This window comes from Dreissena polymorpha, chromosome 5, assembly GCF_020536995.1.
Source record: "Dreissena polymorpha isolate Duluth1 chromosome 5, UMN_Dpol_1.0, whole genome shotgun sequence".
Classification (NCBI taxonomy): domain Eukaryota; kingdom Metazoa; phylum Mollusca; class Bivalvia; order Myida; family Dreissenidae; genus Dreissena; species Dreissena polymorpha.
This window is the reverse complement of record NC_068359.1, coordinates 102,464,551-102,486,473: the sequence shown is the minus strand read 5'-3', so window position 1 is coordinate 102,486,473 and position 21,923 is coordinate 102,464,551. Positions and strand designations below refer to the sequence as shown.

The 21,923-nt window shown below is 35.8% G+C and overlaps 1 protein-coding gene and 2 non-coding genes across 3 annotated transcripts in view; all 3 read right to left on the bottom strand.

Annotated features, from left to right (window-relative positions):
- Positions 1–1,978: 1,978 nt before the first annotated feature.
- Positions 1,979–2,050, bottom strand: Trnag-ucc (transfer RNA glycine (anticodon UCC)). The gene has a single exon. It is a non-coding gene; the product is annotated as a tRNA-Gly (tRNA).
- A 2,307-nt stretch (positions 2,051–4,357) lies between these two features.
- Trnag-ucc (transfer RNA glycine (anticodon UCC)) lies at positions 4,358–4,429 on the bottom strand. The gene has a single exon. It is a non-coding gene; the product is annotated as a tRNA-Gly (tRNA).
- Positions 4,430–9,328: 4,899 nt separating this feature from the next.
- Positions 9,329–21,923, bottom strand: part of LOC127881922 (adenylyltransferase and sulfurtransferase MOCS3-like) — a 28,558-nt gene continuing 15,963 nt past the window's right edge. The window contains exons 6-12 of the mRNA XM_052430135.1: positions 20,406–20,523; positions 18,678–18,786; positions 18,376–18,438; positions 17,183–17,352; positions 13,264–13,311; positions 12,346–12,445; positions 9,329–9,633 (exon numbers count right to left, since the gene is read on the bottom strand). Coding sequence (XP_052286095.1) covers positions 9,380–9,633; positions 12,346–12,445; positions 13,264–13,311; positions 17,183–17,352; positions 18,376–18,438; positions 18,678–18,786; positions 20,406–20,523 — 862 coding nt within the window. The 3' untranslated portion in view covers positions 9,329–9,379. The remainder of the gene's footprint in view (positions 9,634–12,345; positions 12,446–13,263; positions 13,312–17,182; positions 17,353–18,375; positions 18,439–18,677; positions 18,787–20,405; positions 20,524–21,923) is intronic.

Below are 21,923 nucleotides of genomic sequence, written 5' to 3'. Positions count from 1 at the left end.
GCTTGTTATTTAGTGTCAATACTTTCCACTCGAACATGTAAATATATATAATACATCTGGTTTATATCAACTACATGAATAAATCAACTTTCTAACAATAAAAAACGTGCGTTAGCCGGGAATCGAACCCGGATCGACTGCTTGGAAGGCAACCATGCTAACCTTTACACCACCTACGCCATTACGTCACAGTACACGTTTATATATTTTTTGCACACGTAACATATAAAGCACAGTGAACGTTTTCACTTCCAATCGAAAATTGTCAAACATCCCATGGTTGAATTACCGGTACGCATGCAGTAACGTAGCGACATGAGTCGCATTTCACACCTATGGTTGGTTAAAACTCTTTATAAATCATTGAAAGGAAAGCAAAACAAGTTTGAACTCATGTCCCGGTATATACATAAGAAGAGTTATCTAGAAGAGTTATGTAGTCCAAGTTAAATTAAGTGTGTGTTAAAAGAAAGTGAACTTTCGATCATTTTCAGCAAAATTTGCCTAAAGTTTTCTAAATTCGCGGTGAATCAATTTCATACTAACACGTATATTAATGAATGCCACGTCATAAGCATATGATATTAGAATGTATAGAATGCATGGCTGTGCTATTTATTTTGTATTGAATCTAGAAACAATAGGACATAAACAAGTACATATGTATACAGGTATGCGCTATCGTAATTTACTGAATGTCAAACTATCATTTTCATTATTTATAATTATCTATTTCCCATGAACGTTCTGGATTTTTCTTAAAGCTTAATTCCAACCTAATGATTGTGCTAAACGTGAAAATTTGAAAGTTGTATATTTTTGGCTGAAAGGCATCTTATGCAGACACACAATCGAATGTTATGAAATAACAAAACTATTGCCAAGCTATATAATACTCCAACCGGTGAAACAACACCATTTTCAGCAATATTTCTAGTCGTTTTGGTGCAATAGCAACCAGAATTCTTGACGTAGGAACAAAGTGAAATGACGTTCATACTCTCCATATTGCCATCTATCAAATGTTTCAAGCTTCATGACAAAATAATTATGAAGAACGTTTAAAGTGATCGCAGGATCCACCATTTTCAGCAAGTATTTCTAGTCTATTTGTAGCCATAGCAACCAGAATTCTTGTCGTAAGAACAAAATGAAATGAAGTGCATAATCTCCATATTGCTATCTGTCCATGTTTCAAGTTTTATGACAAAATATGAAGAACTTTTAAAGTTATCGAAGGATCCAGAAAAGTGTGACAGACTGACTGACAGACTGACAGAGCGCAAACCATAAGTCCCCTCCGGTTTCACCGATAGGGGACAATAAGTTTATGCTAACGCGAATACATTTGCTGGTGTCGTCGAAGTAATAAGTAAAGCTGATGTAAACTAAGATATTATGCTGGCACAGATTCGCACTTCAAAGAAGAACCTTCCAGAACTGTTTTGTTTGAAAACCTTTTTTTGAATCAATGTTTCATTACAGTTTTAAAGAGATAAAGAGTAACTTGATAAAATAGCTGCACACATCTGCTCGAAGTAAATAACGAACCGTTAGAATCTTGTGCATACTCGCTTTGTTTTGTATGGATCAATAATAATTAATGTTTAACATAACTTGGACATACAACTTGTTTATGTTTAATTTATTTAATGTTATGTGTCGAACAAGGCCGCGTTCAGCCGAGGGGGGAAAGTTCAGTATAGAATTAAGGAAAACACGAACTTAAATGAGACTGTAACGAGCAAAAACATAATTTTATTACAAAAGCTTGCTTTTTGTTCTTTCACAGGCACCTCTTCGAATTGTTTAATTTGGTTATAATTTCCCCCCTAAATTCGCTACCACTCTCGCAATACTGAATAATTTATAGCTTATTATTTAGTGTCAATACTTTCCACTCGAACATGTAATATATATAATACATCTGGTTTATATCAACTACATGAATAAATCAACTTTTTAACAATAAAAACCGTGCGTTAGCCGGGAATCGAACCCGGATCGACTGCTTGGAAGGCAACCATGCTAACCTTTACACCACCAACGCCCTTACGCCAAATTGTAGTACACGTTTATATACTTTTTGCACACGTTACATATAAAGCACAGTGAACGTTTACACTTACAATCGAAAATTGTCAAATATCCCATGGTTGAATTACCGGTACGCATGCAGTAACGTAGCGACATGAGTCGAATGTCACACCTTTAGTTGGTTAAAACTCTTTATAAATCATTGAAAGGAAAGCAAAACAAGTTTGAACTCATGTCCCGGTATATACATAAGAACTTCTGAGAAGAGTTATCTAGAAGAGTTATGTAGTCCAAGTTAAATTAAGTGTGTGTTAAAGAAAGTGAACTTTCGATCATTTTCAGCAAAATTTGCCTAAAGTTGTCTAAATTCGCGGTGAATCAATTTCATACTAACACGTATATTAATGAATGCCACGTCATAAGCCTATGATATTAGAATGTATAGAATGCATGACTGTGCTATTTATTTTGAATTGAATCTAGAAACAATAGGACATAAACAAGTACATATGTATACAGGTATGCGCTATCGTAATTTACTGAATGTCAAACTATCATTTTCATTATTTATAATTATCTATTTCCCATGAACGTTCTGGATTTTTCTTAAAGCTTAATTCCAACCTAATGATTGTGCTAAACGTGAAAATTTGAAAGTTATATATTTTTGGCTGAAAGCATCTTATGCAGACACACAATCGAATGTTATGAAATAACAAAACTATTGCCAAGCTATATAATACTCCAACCGGTGAAACAACACCATTTTCAGCAAGATTTCTAGTCGTTTTGGTGCAATAGCAACGAATTCTTGACGTAGAAACAAAATGAAATGACGTGCATAATCTCCATATTGCCATCTATCAAATGTTTCAACCGTTAGAATCTTGCGCATACTCGCTGTATTATGTATATTCAATGTTTTTTAATGTTTAACATAATTTGGGCATATAACTTTTTTATGTTTAGGTTATTTAGGGAAAGTTCAGTATGAAATTAAGAAAACACGGACTTAAATGAGACTGTAATGGGCAAAAACATTTTTTTGTTACAAAAAGCTAACTTTTTGTTCGTTCACACACCTCTTCGAATTGACCTTTTGACTTACTTCGGCATGCATGTACATCACATTAACTGAAGAGTGTCCACTTTTTTTTTATTGGTTATTGTTTCCGGATAAATTCGATACCACTCTTTCATAAATAATTTACAGCTTGTTATCTTATCTCGCATACTTCCAACTTGAACATATAATATATATATATATATATATATATATATATATATATATATATATATATATATATATATATATATATATATATATATATATATATATATATATATATAGTACATCTTGTTTAAATATGTTTAAAAATCAACCAGATAACATATATCAATTTTCTAACAAGCAAAAATCGTGCGTTAGCCGGGAATCGAACCCGGATCGACTGCTTGGAAGGCAACCATGCTAACCTTTACATGGTAGTTCACGTTTATATATTTCGTGCACACGTTACATATAGAGCGCAGTGAACGTTTCACTTCCAATCGAAACTTGTCAAACTTCCCATGGTCGGATTACCAGTACGCACGCAGTAATTAGTCGAATTTCACACCTTAAGCTGGTTTAAACTCCTTATAAATCATTGAAAGGAAAGCAAAACAAGTTAGAACTCGTGTCCCGGTAAATACATTAGAAGAGTTATCTAGAAGAGTTATTTAGCGCAAGTTAAATTAAATGTGTGTTAAAAGAAAGTGAACTTAATATCAATATCAGCAAAATTTGCCTAAAGTTGTCTAAAATCGCGATGAATCAATATCATACTAACACGTATAATGCCACGTCATAAGCAGATGCACTCTTATGATAGTAGAATGTATAGAATGCATGACTGCTATTTATTGTTTAGGTTATTTAATGTAATGTGTCTAACAAGGCTGCGTTCAGCCGAGGAGGGAATGTTCAGTATGATATTAAAAGAACACGGACTTAACTAAGACTATAATGAGCAAAAACATAATTTTGTTACAAATAGCTTGCTTTTTGTTCGTTCACACACCTGTTCGCATTGACCGTTTGAATTGCTTCGGCATGCATGTACATCACATTGACTCAAGAGTGTCCACTTTATTTTTTCATTGGTTATTGTTTCCGCATAAAATTGATACCACTCTCGCAATACATGTACTTTAAAGCTCGTTAATTAATCTCACATACTTTCCACTCGAACATGTGAACATATATAATACATCTTGTTAATATATGTTTAAATTTCAACCAGATGAAATGTATCAACTTTCTAACAAGTAAAAAACGTGCGTTAGCCGGGAATCGAACTCGGATCGACTGCTTGGAAGGCAACCATGCTAACCTTTACACCACCAACGCAGTGTATTTGCCTTTTTAGTTCACCACTGGCACACTGCAGATGGTTTATATGACTAATAGTGTTTAACAGTTTGTAAAGACGAGATTGGCCAGTCTGGTGTTTATCATTGAAATCTGTACATATTTGCTGCTTTCAGGAAAAACGGGGCTTAATGAATGTCAAAAAGGTTAGCCTGTGCATACTGATTAGCCTGTGCAATGCGCACAAGCTAATCAAGGACGACATTTTACATCAGCGAACACCTACAGTGCCTTCAGCGTTTTGATATATTTCGTGCACACGTTACATATAAAGCGCAGTGAACGTTTTCACTTCCAATAGAAACTTACACAATATAACACAGTAACGATAGCGACATTATTCGAATTTCACACCTTAAGCTGGTTTAAACTTTTTATAAATCATTGAAATGAAAGCGAAACAAGTTAGAACTCATGTCCCCGTAAATAGATAAGAAGAGTTATCTAGAGGAGTTATCTAGCCCAAGTTTATATTAAGAGTGTGTTAAAAGAATGTGAACATTCGATCAATTTCAGCAAAATTTGTCTGAAGTTTTCTAAAATCGCGGTGAATCAATATTATACTAACACGTATAATGCCACGTCATAAGCATATGATATAAGAATGTATAGAATGCATGACTGTGCTTTTTATTGTATTGAATCTAGAAACAATAGGACATATACACGTACACCGGTATGCGCTATTGTAAGTTACTGAATGTCAAACTATCATTTTTATTATTTATAATTAACTATTTCCCATGAACGTTCTTGATTTTCCTTAATTCCAACTTAATGATTCTGCTAAACGTGAAAATTTGAAAGTTATTTATTTTTGGTCTAAAGCATCTTATGCAGACACACAATCGAATGTTATAAATAATAAGTTAATGCTAAAGTTTATACATGTGTTGGTGTCCTCAAAGCAATAAGAAAAGCTGATGTAAACTAAGAGTATTGTGCTGGCACAGATTCGCACTTTAAAGCAGAATCGTCTACAACTATTAAAATAAATAGTATTTTGTTTGTAAACCTTTTTTCGAATCAATGTTTCATTATAGTTCTAAAGAGATCAAGTGTAGCTTGATAATAGCTGCACACATCCGCTCGAAATAAATAACAAATGGTTAGAATCTGTTGCATAATCGCTGCGTTATGTATGGATCAATGATTATTAATGTTTAACATAATTTGAACATATAACTTTTTTATGTTTAGGTAATTTAATGTTATGTGCCGAACACGGCCGCGTTCCGCCGAAGAGGGAAAGTTCAGTATGGAAAACACTTAAGGACGTACGCGACAGTTCAGTTTCACGCAAATAGTTTTTTTATTGAAACACCGGTTGCGAAATAAGTGCAATAATTTTCGGATATTCGGATAAAAAAGAATGTAAACAATGTTGGAACGAAAGAACAACAAAACATGCTTAAATGAACGCAAGGTAAAACAATGGACTGTTTTTGTCCATGAAAATTAAATACCTTTGATAAGCCCCTTTAAAAGGGCCGTCCAACAGATAAAGCGTCTTATCGACGCGAAACGATATTTTGGGAAACTACGAGGATTGCTTATAAAGCTAAAAAATACATTCGATGTAAACATGAGTGTGGATGGTCGAGTGGTCTAGGCGGGAGGCGTTTTACTCCAGGAATCCAGGGGTCAGTGGTTAGAGCCCTGTTGAAGGTTACTTTCTTGTCCTTTTTTAAATTGAATTCTTGTTCTTTTACTAGAAATTTTTAGTTTAAAATTTTTAAATTTACCAATATCAATATAAAGCATTGTAAGTATTTAATGACAAGCTTCACTACATGCCTAAATCTGCTGGACGGCCTCTTAAATATATTGTATACATCTTGTTTTCAGTTATTAAATTTTACTGTATTATTCTTCTTTTACTCATATTGCTACACATAATTTGTGCTTTTATTTACATTTAAATCTACTTTTTTATTGGCATGTATGCAATACATGTACTAGTATGTGTTTTGACCTGCACCATGTACATGGTTTTCACTGTGTTTTTAAATTGTATTTTAATACATGCAATCAAACTTCATTTGTGAACAAACGACCTATTGTTTTCTTTTTATATTTGTATTAAGTCAATAAACATTTAGGTAAATTTGGAAAATATCTAGGTGGAGGAAGTCATGTTAAAATAAAAATGACTGATGCATTTTATTTATTTTCAAATGTGAAATTCTGTTGTTTTTGTTTATGTTTAAAAATTGATAAAAAAAATGAATCAATGATTTCATGTTAATTTTTTTTTTAGTTGCAGTAAAATTAAATCAGTATTAAAATTTTGTGAGAAATAGAGGTTGTTTTCAACACTTTTCTCATTAATTTACTCTAGTTTTTATGTTATTACCTTATTGGTAAATTGTTATTGTGCTGAAATATGCTCTTGTTCAAGTGGGAATAAAAAATGAACAACACTGGTGACCAAAGATTTCTATTTTATTTTTCTATCCACAACAGATGGTTCTACCTACATACCAAAAATTATCAAATTCTAAGTGGAGAAAAATTTGCATTAAAACTGCCGCGCACGTCCTTAACTAAGACTTTAATGAGCAAAACATTACTGTGTTCAAAATACCGGTAGCTTGTTTTGTTTGTTCACACACCGCTTCGAATTAACCTTTAGAATTACTTCGGCATGCATGTACATCGCAGTGTCCTCGTTATATTTATTCACTGGGGATTGTTTCCGCATAAATTCGATACTACTCTCGCATTAGTGAATAATTTACATATGTTATCTTTCTAACAAGCAATAAGACATGCGTTAGCCGGGAATCAAACCCGGATCGACTGCTTGGAAGTCAACCATGCTAACCTTTACACCACCAACGCCATTCTGTCATACCTTATTGATAGATATCTTCTTTTATTTTACACATTAAGTTGGCTTAAACTCTAACAATTATTGCAAGGGAAATAAACCAGTTAGTACCAGTTATAACATAAGAAGAGTTATAAAGCGCAATTGTATTACTTTGGAAGACTGTGATATATTACAAGTAGAGCAAGTTATGCTGCATTGCAAAAGTTGCATGTGCATGATTGATGGAGTTTATACTAAAATTAATGCTAAAATCAATAGTTATGTTTTTTTTTTATAAAAACGTAAATTTATAAACGCTAACGTCTAGTGTTTATATATGTTTGTTATTAAAGCACTTACTGTTTCGAAGTTTTATTTTATTTTTATCGTTATAATTACACGACGATATAAAATGTGTGACATAGTCATACTCCTTTAAGTTTGAAAGTCTTCAATTAAGAAGAACGATTACTACATGAGATGTGGTGTTGCTAATAATGTATATAATTAATTTACCTGGACCTTTCCATGCATCTCCTAACTATATTAAATGTTCAATGCGATTATTGGAAGTCATGACCGGCGGATATTATTTCAGCTTCCGTCTCGGTCAGCAGCTGGGGTGTGCACGTCACTACCGAGGCTAAAGTTATCCTCAGAAAATTTCCTGAATACTTCTTCGCAGAATCGCCAAGCGGAATGGTAATTTTCCTTAGGTGGATAGTGGCTTCACTACATCGTCAAAGCAGGGCCGAATGTGACTACTTCTGCGGGCGGCTCTGCTAATACAGCGATTACCGTCATCCCTCGAGCCGGACGTCCTCTCCCGCTGACTTCGCTTACTAAAAGAACTTGTAAGGATCGCCAAGCGGAATTGTTAGTATCCGTAGGTGGATAGTAGAAGTATCCCAGGACGGGGGTCCTCAGTACGCTCAACGTTCTGGGGTTCGGGTCGACGGCTGGTGACGTCTAGAGAGCCATAAAAGCGGAGCAACGCGTTAGAGGTGGAAAGGAGGTCTTTGTTAATTGTCAGCAATCCCTTGGCGAAGAAACCTTATAAAGGCAATCAGAAATGCATTGTCTTTAAATGGTCTAGCAGTGCACATTAAGGTCTTATTTGCCACCGTGCACTGGTCTATTTGGTTCAAAATTATTTCTTTGGCAAAAAACTTTTGACCTACTTTGGCTCAAAATTAAATGTTTCCCCTGAAAGATCACAGGGACAGGTCCGAACTGAAGAATTTGGAGTGAGGACGCAGAGACAACTTGTAATAAAACTTCTGATCTACACACACACACACACGCACGCACACACGCGCACTCGTTTTTGAAACGGGAACCACAAAAGCTTCCAGATTTCTGAGATGGATGTCAAGTGTGTGGGGTCACACTCTGACACACGAACAAGTACTACAACGTTATATCGAGGTACCTGTAGAAACGAGCGGAAATTGTGTGAAATGGTGTTTACAAGCGTTTGGCGAGGTACACGTACCGAGGTCTTGGGAAAAGTATCTCGCTATTGTATGGTACCTCGAAGTGTGGCTGTGTACTTCTATAAAGTACCTCGATGTGTGATATAAACCAACGCACGCACGCACGCACACAAACACATTTCCGCTTCCACTGTAAGAGGGTAATCACGTGACAAATAAGATGGCGACGTTCATGCCGAGACAGGTATTTTTCAGTTATATACCCTTAACTACTTTTATCCATTGTTAAAATGCCGCTCACTTTCCAGCCATATTGGCAAGAAAGTAAAAATTAGCGTTTATATTGTATTAATATTCGCTCTATATCTCGACTTAACTCCCTGCGCAAATTCTAATCGGGTCAGAAAATTACAGCTCCCGCTAAGAAAATTCGCAGGATTGTTGAGGGCTGTCTTTTGAGGTTATTCAATATTACACATGTGTGATTTACTTTACTTTATCAACTGTGTTCAGTTTGTCTTTTTGTCTCACAAAGCAGTGAATTAAATAATTAAATAATATAATAAAATAACATGTTATGTTCCAGCACACAATTTGACAAACTGCAAATTATATAAGACGATGAAATAATATCTTCTTGTTTTATTGCATTACAAATAAATAATACAACGCGCACTCTCAATACGTCGGAAAACTTGGATCCACGTGCTTGGCCCATGACATCAGCCCGCCAAGAATATCACATATTGGCACTCCGCCTTCTAGAGCCTGTTGAAGCTTGCGCACAGCAAGCTGGGAATCATTACCGCGACGACAGACGCATATAACCGGAACTTGACGAATGTCTTGATTTTCACGTGCGGATAATTCCTGGAGATTTTGCTGAATCAACAATATGCTGTCCTTCTTGTCTATATTTTGTAAAGATATGTCTGTTGTTAACGTTAAGAAACATAGCTTTGTTAATTTATAGCTTTTAGACTGAATTCAGAAGGAGTCGCGGTAAAACAATCGATGTACATTGCATACACAAAATTAGAAGGGAAACAACAAAATTGAATTCGGTGAACAAATGTTTTACCGCTCATCATAATAGACATGTAAAAATATTCTACGTGTAATCCAGCCTCAACCGCCACTTTTTATAAGTTATATTATTATTCACGGTCGAGAAGCTGTAATCAATGACAAGCGTAGCAATTCAGTTATTTCAACAGTATGACATGCATTTTTTAACTTTTACTTCCGGAAAGAAAATAATTAGTTGTGTAACTTCTTTTATCGTTAACTGCTACAACTCTCTTTGTTCTCACCGACGCGAGATTCCACTAACCCTCCAAAGGAACTATCAATGCGCTATTGGGTTGAAATGTTTGTCAGTATGGCGAGTTATTTTAAAACTGCCTTATAAATATTTAAGTTACATATAGAATGGGCAGGTTTCAAGGGGCCTTTTCACAGATTTTTGCATGTTTTGAAGTTTGTCATTAAATGCTTTATATTGATAAATGTAAACATGAACATTTAAAAGCTCCAGTAAAAAATCAAATATAAAATTTAAAAAGGAAAAAAATAAGTAGCCCGCAGCACCAGTGACCCCCGGAAACCTGAAGTAAAACGCATTAGCCAACTGAGCTATCCTGCCAAGCATACATAAAACGCGTATTTTATTCTTTATATAAGAAATCTTCGTAGTTTCATAAATTTAAACGACAACAACAGAACTCTCCAAATTATTCAATCGTTTCGCGTTGCAACGCTTTATAATTTTTGATTTTTAAATCGTCAAAAGATGCATATAATGGCTATATTAGACTATGGCAAATGTTCAGTAATACTGTTTCCTCACAAATATCATAACTAAACCGAAAATTTGCGAATCTGAAACAACTTTTTTCAATTTTGTCAATTTACCAAACCGTGAAAAGATCCCTTTAATGCTAAAAATGTATTAGTGCTGTTGTGAAAGCCAATATACTCGTCCGTGAAAACTCTCTGTCCGAATTTGAGATTCTCCTATCTAATACATGTAACACAACTCTACCGTCTAAATAAGATCTGATGGCGCAAGCGTAATAATGAAGAACAATGATACTAATAACTGAGGAGCTGCGCCATGAGCGCATGATACGCCCGTCGTTCGCCAATGAAGTAGTAAGGTAATAAATATTTGACGTAGCGTACGACATTAACAGACGGACGGACGGACGGCTACGGTAGGACATTCAATGAAATCACGAAATTTTGACGAACAAAGTCCCATAACTCTGGAACGACAATTCAGAATTCCGTCAAAAACGAAAGGGGATCAGGGTTTATCAATATTAAGATTGTGTTGAAATTTGAAAAAAATCCATCGAAGGATATTTGAGCTACAGTAGGACATTCAATGAAATCACGAAATTTTGACGAACAAAGTCCCATAACTCTGGAACGACAATTCAGAATTCCGTCAAAAACGAAAGGGGATCAGGGTTTATCAATATTAAGATTGTGTTAAAATTTGAAGAAAATCTGTCAAAGGATATTTGACGTAGCGTACGACATTAACAGACGGACGGACGGACGGCTACGGTAGGACATTCAATGAAATCACGAAATTTTGACGAACAAAGTCCCATAACTCTGGAACGACAATTCAGAATTCCGTCAAAAACGAAAGGGGATCAGGGTTTATCAATATTAAGATTGTGTTAAAATTTGAAGAAAATCTGTCAAAGGATATTTGACGTAGCGTACGACATTAACAGACGGACGGACGGACGGCTACGGTAGGACATTCAATGAAATCACGAAATTTTGACGAACAAAGTCCCATAACTCTGGAACGACAATTCAGAATTCCGTCAAAAACGAAAGGGGATCAGGGTTTATCAATATTAAGATTGTGTTGAAATTTGAAAAAAATCCATCGAAGGATATTTGAGCTACAGTAGGACATTCAATGAAATCACGAAATTTTGACGAACAAAGTCCCATAACTCTGGAACGACAATTCAGAATTCCGTCAAAAACGAAAGGGGATCAGGGTTTATCAATATTAAGATTGTGTTAAAATTTGAAGAAAATCTGTCAAAGGATATTTGACGTAGCGTACGACATTAACAGACGGACGGACGGACGGACAGACGGACGGACGGACAGATGGACGGACGGACGGACAGACGCGGGGTATACCATAATACGTCCCGTCATAGACGGGCGTATAAAAATTAAAATAATTAACTACTGCAGTCAAAGTGATCGTTCTTGATGAGGTTCTTTGATCGATCCTGTTTCTCTGCGTGCGTTCTCTGGATCTCCTCTTAAGGCAACACGCACTGGTTCTACTCAGTAAACAAGAGTGTCTAAATAACCCTTTGGCTTTTGAAAATAGGGTTAAATGCATGCGCGTAAATGTCGTCCCAGATTAGCCTGTGCAGCCCGCACAGGCTAATCAGGGACGACACTTTCCACTTTTAAGATATTTTCTGTTTAAAGAAAGTCTCTTCAAAGCAAAACTCCAGTTTATGTGACGACACTTTACGCACATGCATTATACCCAGTTTTCTCAGAACGCGACTCAAATAAGCCTTTGGCTTTTGAAAAATTGAGCTAAAAAAGGTTTTAGGAGATCGTGTTACAACTAATACTAGATAGGATACTGATGGCGGGGGAAGGCAGACGACATATGTCCATCTCCACTGGTTCCCTTACATCTACCAGCACGTGCGGTCTTCGCTCCTCTATGTACTGCTTGTAGTCCTACAAACACCACTTTTCAAATTAGCCTTCTTCTAGGGAAACTGTGCTTAATGCATGTGCCCTCCCAGATTAGCCTGTGACTTCCGACACTTTAGGCACAAGCATTAGGGTCAGTTTTCACATAATGAGGCTCAGTTAATAATGATATCATTAAATCAATGCAGCTATAGGTCTGACATCATAATGATTATTTGTCACTGACGTTTGTTCATCAAATATTATTGTTTCATGTAAGAAATATGTTTCACACCTACAAATTCTTTAAAGTTTCTTGTACTTCTTGTTGTTTGTTTTACATTTGAGTCTTGCTCTGTGAAAAGGGGGCTTATTGCATGTGCATACAGTGTCGTCCCAGATTAACCTGTGCACTCCACACAGGCTTATCAGGGATGACACTTTCCGCATAAACTTGTTCTTTGCGAAGACACGACTATCTTTAAACAAAAAAATTCCTAAAAGTGAAAAGTGTTGTCCCTTATTAGGCTGTGTGGACTGCACAGGCTAATCTACGACAACCCCTTACACCCATGCATTAACCCCCATTTCACAGAGCACAGCTAATTGTATTTTGATCCCAGTGGCCTTGCTTGATCCAACAGCACCAAAGCAAATATGGATCCTCTGCAAGCCATAACCAACTTTCTTGCCAATTATGAGGAACTTGACCGTTCTGAACTTATAATTCATACAAGAACTGGAAAGATCTGATTACTGTAATGTTAATTTGCATAAATCGGTTGTATGTTTGAATAACATTAATAACACATCCAAATTGTTTCAGCAGAGTATAATATGCTAGATATATACAGTGTACTTACGTGTACTGTTATTCTTTCGTCCTGTTTGAGCACTGTCAAAGCTTTGTCCTGGAAAAACAACAAGGTAAGTGCTGCATAGAATTTTTTTTGTTATCACAGACACAGACGAATACAGAAAAATCCACTATCAATTCACAAAAAGACAAAGGCAAATTCCTTTATTTACAACAATTTACACATCAATGTTATTAAAGAGTGAATGTTTTAGCAAGATTCAACTAATGCTAAATGGGGAATTTAAAAAAAAATTGTGAGTTTATGCATGTATATTCTCTAGTGGAAAATCAGACAAAGGGCTATAAGTCTGCCAAAACTCATCACAGCCGTAATTCCAATCTTTACTATTATCTACACATTACGGTTATTCAACAGTGAAAGTTAAAGTTTGATCAGCATTGTAGTTAAATGGAAGTTCAAAACACAGTCTTTGGAACGCACATATGGACAAACGTATTAAAAGGCAAATGATACATAAAAAAATGCAACAAAATATGTGTTTGTCAGAAACACTATGTCCCCTTCTGCGCCACTTTAAAGCTATTTATTTGAACTTTGACCTTGAAGGATGACCTTGACCTTTCACCACTCAAAATGTTCAGCTCCATGAGATACACATGCATGCCAAATATGATGTTTCTATCTTCAATATTGCAAATGTTATAGCAAAATGTTAAAGTTGGGGCAAACAAACACACCAACAGAGAATGCAAAAACAATATGTCCCCCACTATAGTTGGTGGGGGACATACAAATATTCCAACTCATGTATGTGACTTTTACCTTAAGTTAGGATGACTGTTTTATGACGATCCTTAGATAGTTTAGAGGATTGTCATTGACACATACAACAAACACAAACATGAAAATTATATTACAATAACAAGACCTGTGTTTGTGAAACACAATGCCCCGAACTAAACTTGGAAGCCGCACAGCAGCTTTTTTAGAGACAATTGTTATGTCCAAGGCCCATAACTTTGCAAAACAAGAAACCGTCGGAGACGGGTGATGCTCCCAAAATTTTTTTTTTTGTCACAATATTGCACTTTATATTCAGATAAAAGGAAACGTCTTGAGGGGCATAACTTTGGACAAAATAATACTGTTGCGAGCTAACTGTTCCGTATTCTTGTCAGGAATAGTTCAATAATAGTTCAATAATAATAATGTGGTTCTTACGCTTATTTACTAAAACGAGGAAAACAAGTCATTTTAAAACTTCATTAATCTTTTATTCTTTAACGTCGAAATTCATAGAAGTTATATTTTCATTAACACAACGTAAACATTAACAGTGTAAATTTCTTAACGGTTCAAATACACCACACAATACGATGATTTCTCAGAAACAAGTCAAATATTTTAAACAATTCTCTCACGCAAGTGTCCAACACTCATTCACCACAAGAGTATACGTTTTAAATAAAATAAACAATCTTTAATATATTAATATAAGATATCTTTGTTGGGTTAAAGTCTATTATTTAGTTACAGTAGCAATTAATATGAACTCAGTTTATATTAAGTTTTTCTTAGAAGTTTCTGAATAATTAATAAAAGATGTTATGCCCTTGATGTTATGGCCTGACTGAATTTTTTTAATAAAGTTCCTGAAACCTTAAATACTCGAGCGACCCAAAAGGTTGGTCAATGCCCAGTTTTTATGGCCCGACCAAGAATTCTTGGTCGCCTGCCCCAAAATTACTGGTCATGTACCCAAAATAAATGGTCATTGCCCCAAAAAATGGGTCAATGACGTCGATTGACCACAAAAAGTGGTCATGAACGCTCGAAATGCATTGAAATGACATCACGCCAAAAGACACCGCCATATTGGATTTTGAACAAAAATTTATGTAAAACAATCTATGGGCGCTTAGAAAGATGGATACACCACTTTAAACAAGTATTTAACAGAGATTACATCATATCTAAAAATAACCTGTTTCATGCTTAGTTCACTGCAGACAATAGTTCAAACCTGACCATAATGCAACGCGACAAATGGCTGCGACCAGATCAGAAATGAGAATGGTCTGACAATAACCTACGAAAATGTACTCATTTATGCATGTTAAAATAGATATACGACGAAGATAACAAGGTATGATCACTTAACATTATGTTAGTGTAATACGTGTGAACACACTTATATATAATGACATAAAATCGAAGATCAAATGCAGTAACAACAACAACAACAGTGGACTTTGCATTAAACGGATGAAATGATTTTAAACAGCTATGTCTTTTGTTTGTATGGTGCTCTGTGAAATGAACCAGTTCACATGCAAATTAAATTATGGCTGCTCAAATATTCAACACATGAGTTGTACAGCAATGGGTAAGTTAAGTTATATTTATAATATGTATAAACAAATGTTAGGTACATTTGATGTTCCTATATGCAGGGCATATCAATACGATGAATGGTTTAGCAACTTCATAATTTCAAAGGGCCATAACTCTCTAATAAATCATCTAACCAGAACCCACAAATAACATGCGCATCTCCTCAAGGTAGTTAAGCTTCCCAAAAAGCTTCATTGAATTCCAGTTAGTAGTTGGGGAGAAATAGCCCGGACAAGAATTGCACTATATGTACAGTTTATAGAAAATTTCAAAGGGCCATAACTCTGTGAAAAATCATCCGACCATAACCGGCTGATAATATGCACATCTCCTGTTGGTAGTGAAGCTTCCCATAAAGTTTCATTGAATTTCTGTAATAAATTGCTGAGAAATAGCTCGGACAAGAATTGCACTATATGTACAATGGAAAATTTCAAAGGGCCATAACTCTGTGAAAAATCAACTGACAAGAACCGGCTGATAATATGCACATCTCCTCTTGGTAGTGAAGCTTTCCATCAAGTTTCATTGAATTCCAGTCATGAGTTGCTGAGAAATAGCCCGGACAAGAATTGCACTATATGTACAGTTAATGGAAAATTTCAAAGGGCCATAACTCTGTGAAAAATCATCCGACCAGAACTGGCTGATAATATGCACATCTCCTTTTGGTAGTGAAGCTTCCCATAAAGTTTCATTGAATTCCGGTCATTAATTGCTGAGAAATAGCCCGGACAAGAATTGCACTATATGTACAGTTAATGGAAAACTTTAAAAGGCCATAACTCTGTGAAAAATCATCCGACCAGAACCGGTTATTATAGAGAAAATTTCTAAGTCAAAGGCTCATAACTTTGCCAAAAATCAATTGACCAGAATAAAACTCACACTTAATCTTAAAGTCATGTAGGTTAGAAAATGGAATGCCAAACAGACAGACAGTCTGTTAATGACTGCTATATGCCACCCTACCTGGTGCATACAAATATAACCTCAGGGTCTAAAATAAGTAACATTGAACTTGAGCTGTTGGAAAATGGCCCATTTCTAATATATATGTCTCAATTACCCAAAAATGTTAACCACATTTGAGCAAAATCCATCAAAGGGTTAAGTAGATGTAGAGCAGAGGGAAAGATGGACGGGCGAATAAAAGACATTCTTTTAACCAAAGACACCAAGTGCTTGATTTCGCAGGAAAGAGACTCAATTGTGTCAGAAGGCCAAGATTTGTTATGGAATCAACCTTAATCAAATTAAGTTTAAACTCAAACAATTAAAGTGCATTTTTACAACATAACATACAATATACTGTTGCATTTCCACTCAATTATTTTCCTCTTCATAAAAGCAGATAATGACAAAATCTTTTCAATATAAACAGATAAGAGGGATTAAAAATCCAAAAGCCAGAATATAGGACCAGTCCTGAAAAATTGTTACAGTATTATTAACATCACAATTAACATACCATCACAATAACCAGAAGGACTTAATTCCAATAGAATTTACATACAACCATTTTAATCGCCCCCCCCCCCCCTGTTTACCTCACCCCCACCAGTACCTTATCAGAGGCCTGGGCCCCACAGAACTGCACATAGTCCACTAGGCTGCCCCTCACAATGGTGGGGCTGTCCCCACACACAGGACACGAGGGTTGCCGGCCCCTCAGTTTGATTGCTGTGAACCGACCATCCAGGGCATCAAACAGTAGCAGTTTCCTGCTGTAACTGGCTGGATAGCAGTCAAGGACATTAATAGTGTGTGTTAAGGCGCTACATTGTCTGCTATAAAATCATGCAAGGTTGAGTGGTTTCATTAGGAGGCTTTATAATTCCTCATGAGTAAAAGTTCTGATGCAGAGCCATATCTGAAGTTACACTGTCCCTAGACTCTTTTTTGCACAACATGGCTCATTTTTGATCCCTGAGCCTACTGGTTTTACCGAATCTATTTTATAACAACCCATCATATAAACTTTATCTGTTTCCTTTGCATGCATTAAACCCCATTTTCCCAGAGTGAGGCTCAAACAAATATTTACAACACCAGCAAGGATACATTCCATCTTGCAGGCAAGTTTGATAGCCTCTAGGGCCTGAAGACATTAAACCCCATTTTCCCTGAGTGAAGCTCATAGAGAATACTAGGTTGGTGCCGAATAAAGCAAAGTTTATTTTGCCAGGCTTAGAAAATCTGAACCACGAGCCTTTAAAAATAGAATAGGAAAATCGAACTACACGGAAAATCCCAAAGTTATTTTAAGCAAACATTTTTTTATTATTTGAATCGTGCCGAGCCTAATACATTACAAAAAGATCAGTAACTAACCTGTTTGTCTGTTTATCATACCTCTACGTCCCTGATTTTTAAGAAATAATGAAAAAAAAACACTAAACAACTGCAGCTTTAGCGTGAAATAACATTCATTGTGTCGTATGACGTGTTAATAATGATGTCACGAGTACGCGCACTTAATATTTGTAAATAATGTTGTTGTTTTTTTAGTTGCAGTATGTGTTAAAAATATATTACATCTTGGTATCAAATTGTTTGTTTTGTTGAATCTGATTCGATTTTACTAAAAATGATTACTTTATAGTTGATTCCGAGTAATATGACCATTCTCCGCTGCGCCTGACAGCTATATTTCAGCACTGCCGAAATAGAGGAAAATTTATTTCACAGTGGTTTATTTGGAAAATGCACGTCTGATGATGGGATAAAAACAAATATTTACAACACCAGCAAGGATACATTCCATCTTGCAGGCAAGTTTGATAGCCTCTAGGGCCTGAAGACTGCCTATGATTCCAGGCACTGAAACATAACACAGGAAGACCAGGGTGGCCAACAACACATTTGGCACATTCATAAAGAAATTAGTGTTTACAAATACTACAGTAGACTTGAACATGCAGAGTGGGGGTGATGAAAAACCTGTACATGATAGACTGTATTTGACGTTGGGATTTGTTCTATCTTCATTGACCAGAGAATAAATTACATTAAAGAAGCTGTGACAAAAAAAAACATGCAACAAATAGCTTATTTTTTACCAACACCAAGGACACCTCCGTCAGAACAATTGGTGACAGCCTCAACTGGGGGAGGTTTGGGATATAAGCAACGGTAGCATGGCCCCCCTTCATGGTTGTACACTGTCAACTGAAATAAGGCATATCAGACTTTGATAAGCAAGATTGATAGATTGGTTCTTCATTATGGCTGTACACTGTCAACTGAAATAAGGCATAGGCTATGAACACTAATATCATGTCCACTTAATTTTTTATACACGTTAAATGGTCCCTATTTTTAGGTTTATCGATAACCCTTATTTGTGACTATGACCATTAAGGTATGGGCCAGTTATCTGCATTGTCTCCTCTTGGTGAACATTTTGATTAATTCTAAAAAAAAACAAAATAAAACTGACTGAGTGATAGAGAGGACATACTAAAGAATTGATGGACATAGATAGGACTGGTTGGTAGATGGCATGACATGCGCAAACCAAGAGTTTGTTACTGTTTCACTCCAACAGGCAGTGCTCCAGATAACATGCGTAAAGGCGTAAACACGAATTTAATTTCTTAAATAACGATTTAGATTTAAAATCTTTGCGTAATGTTACGCATTGAAAAAATAAAACACGAATTCGAAATTTTCAAACGTGCGTAAAACTTCCAGTAGCAAATTATATACGATAAACATTTCATCCCGGTTCTGACTCGTCTAGGCGCACAATTAAAACTACAACTTTAAAATCTTTAATCGTCACTCAAGCGTTTGCTGTGAGGAGCAGCCACACCTAAGAACCGTCGAAACGCCAAACGGTCTCGATTCTGTTCTCCCAGTATTGCAGACGAGTCATTTCTGTTTATTGTACCTTTTTAATTACACTTATCGTTGTTTTTATACACAAGTAATATACTGAATACATGTACCTATTCAATATGTCATTAGAATTAAATGTTCAATATAGTTTTTGATATGACTTTAACGGCGACCAAAAGGCCATTATGACCTAAGACCAAGTGTCAGTGACAGTTTTACATAAAAAATCAAAAGTGCCGACCGAAGCGGTGTATCGAAGCGTGGAAGGCAAAAAAGCCATTTCAGTGTCTAAAGTCCACGCTGCATGCATTCTTTCAATTAGATTCAAATACCCAAAGCATGGTTTCGTCAATAATTGATAAACTTATAAGCTCTTGCGTAAATGACTGTGAATCTAAAGCACTCAAAAAGCATTCAGGTTCAGACCAGAAAAAGCTGTCCGATTATTGGAAAGCAAGAAACGGAGAAGGAAAGCCAGGCTTTTCCAAGACTATAAACCAAAATGGTGAATTGTTGATGTGTCAAAACCAATGAATAAAAAAATATTTGGTAATATATTGTTAAGAATTAATTTTATAAATAGGGGGTGAAATAAGAATTAATTTTTAAAATAGGGAGTAAAAAAGAATTTGACCAAATTTTTATCTGGAGCTCTGCCAACAGGTATACATTTAGAAGTCTCAAATTGAGAGCTTCGCCTGTTTATACATTTGATCTTTGCAATAGGCAATTAAAAGACACATGATGCAATGAAGGATTTCTGTTGATCTTCAGGGATTAAATTTATGTTATTGCCTGCTTTAATATGTAAATACAATTATTGAGTGTTTGTTTTCAGCGTGGAACATGTGAAATATCCAGCTTTTTAACATTATTACTTGTTGTGGGCTGGTTGAAGTGGGCTAAACAGTCATTGGTCTGCAAGTAAAAAGTCTTCATTCACTCACCTGTCCTTCAAACCTGAGAGCACTTCCAGACACTAGAGGCTTGCCGGCTATCACGCAGGCATCATTGAGAAGGTACCGAGTGGCCACATTGTCTGACGCATCCAGCACGATGTCATATCTAGGTGGTTCTTAAGGTCCATTGACATTATTTGTGTCTTGTTCTGAGAAAACTGGGCATAATGCATCTGCATAACGTGTCGTCCATGATTAGCCTGTGCAGTCCGCACAGGCTAATCAGGGACGACACTTTCCGCTTCAACTAGATTTTCTGTAAAAAGGGACTTCCTTTAAATGAACAATACCATTAAAGCGGAAAGTGTCGTCCCTGATTAGCCTGTGAAGACTGCACAGGCTAATATGGGACGACACTTTATGCACATGCATTTTGCCCAATTTACACAGAACAAGACACATTTATTAACACTTTCCCACTTAGAAGCAAAGAGAAAATGGCTATGTGCTAACAGCATAAAACCAGAAAAGCCAGTGAGTAAAACAAAGTCTGTTCAGGATTTATGCTGTTTGCTGCTCATCAGTTTATCTAAGGGTTGAAACTAAAACCTTTAAAAATTGGATCTAGTAAGAAAGGTCTTTAATTGAATTTAACTTACCGGTACTGAGGGACTACAAATGCGTGAAAATATGTATCTAAGTGGTGAAGGGTTAAATAATTGAAAAGAATTTTATCCAGACATGTGTCAGTATTTAATGGATGCCCTCACATTCCACTTGTGTCTCAAGACAACACTAATTTCAATAACATGCTGTTTGACTTTTGACCTATTAGTGTAACCTTTTATCGCCAAGTTATTTCAAAATCCATCAATATATCGCCCTCTTGGTGCAAAAAGGTACCATGTGACATTTAAATTAGAACGCACATGGAACCATTTTGCATCAATTGGGCCTTATAGCAAAGTTATGGCTGATACAAGAAATTTCAAGCAGTTTTATAGATAAAAACATTTTGTTTATCTCTTAGCGTCAACTTCAGCTTTGAGGTAAAGAGACTGGTATTTCATGCAACATGTTGTCTAATGCTGGTTGGTATTTGTGATTAGTTGTTTCAAATCCATCCATAAATGACAAAGTGCTTTGAAGAGGGCATAAAAGACAAATTTATCATTTCATTTAAGGAACATATGTGTAATTCAAGGTTTATGATGTCTTTCTGCATCTAATGATGCATTTTACAAGGACATAAAGTGTGTCCCACCACTCCTACAGGTAACTTATTGACTTTCTAGACACAAGAAAGTTGCCTTGAATTTTCTGTAGTCTCTTGCTTTTGAAAACCCCTGAGTTTCCAGATTAAAACCAGCCCATGCAGGATGGTTGTCATAAACCGCAGATGCAATGAGAGGTCAATGCTGGTCACCTCTGCTAGAAGCGTGCATATAAACCACTGCACAAACCAGGCAGCCATAATTTGTTTTAAATAATCAATTTTAAATTATCAATAATCAAGGATGAAGTAAAATACTAAATAAAAGTAAATTAGTACTAAAAAGAATTATA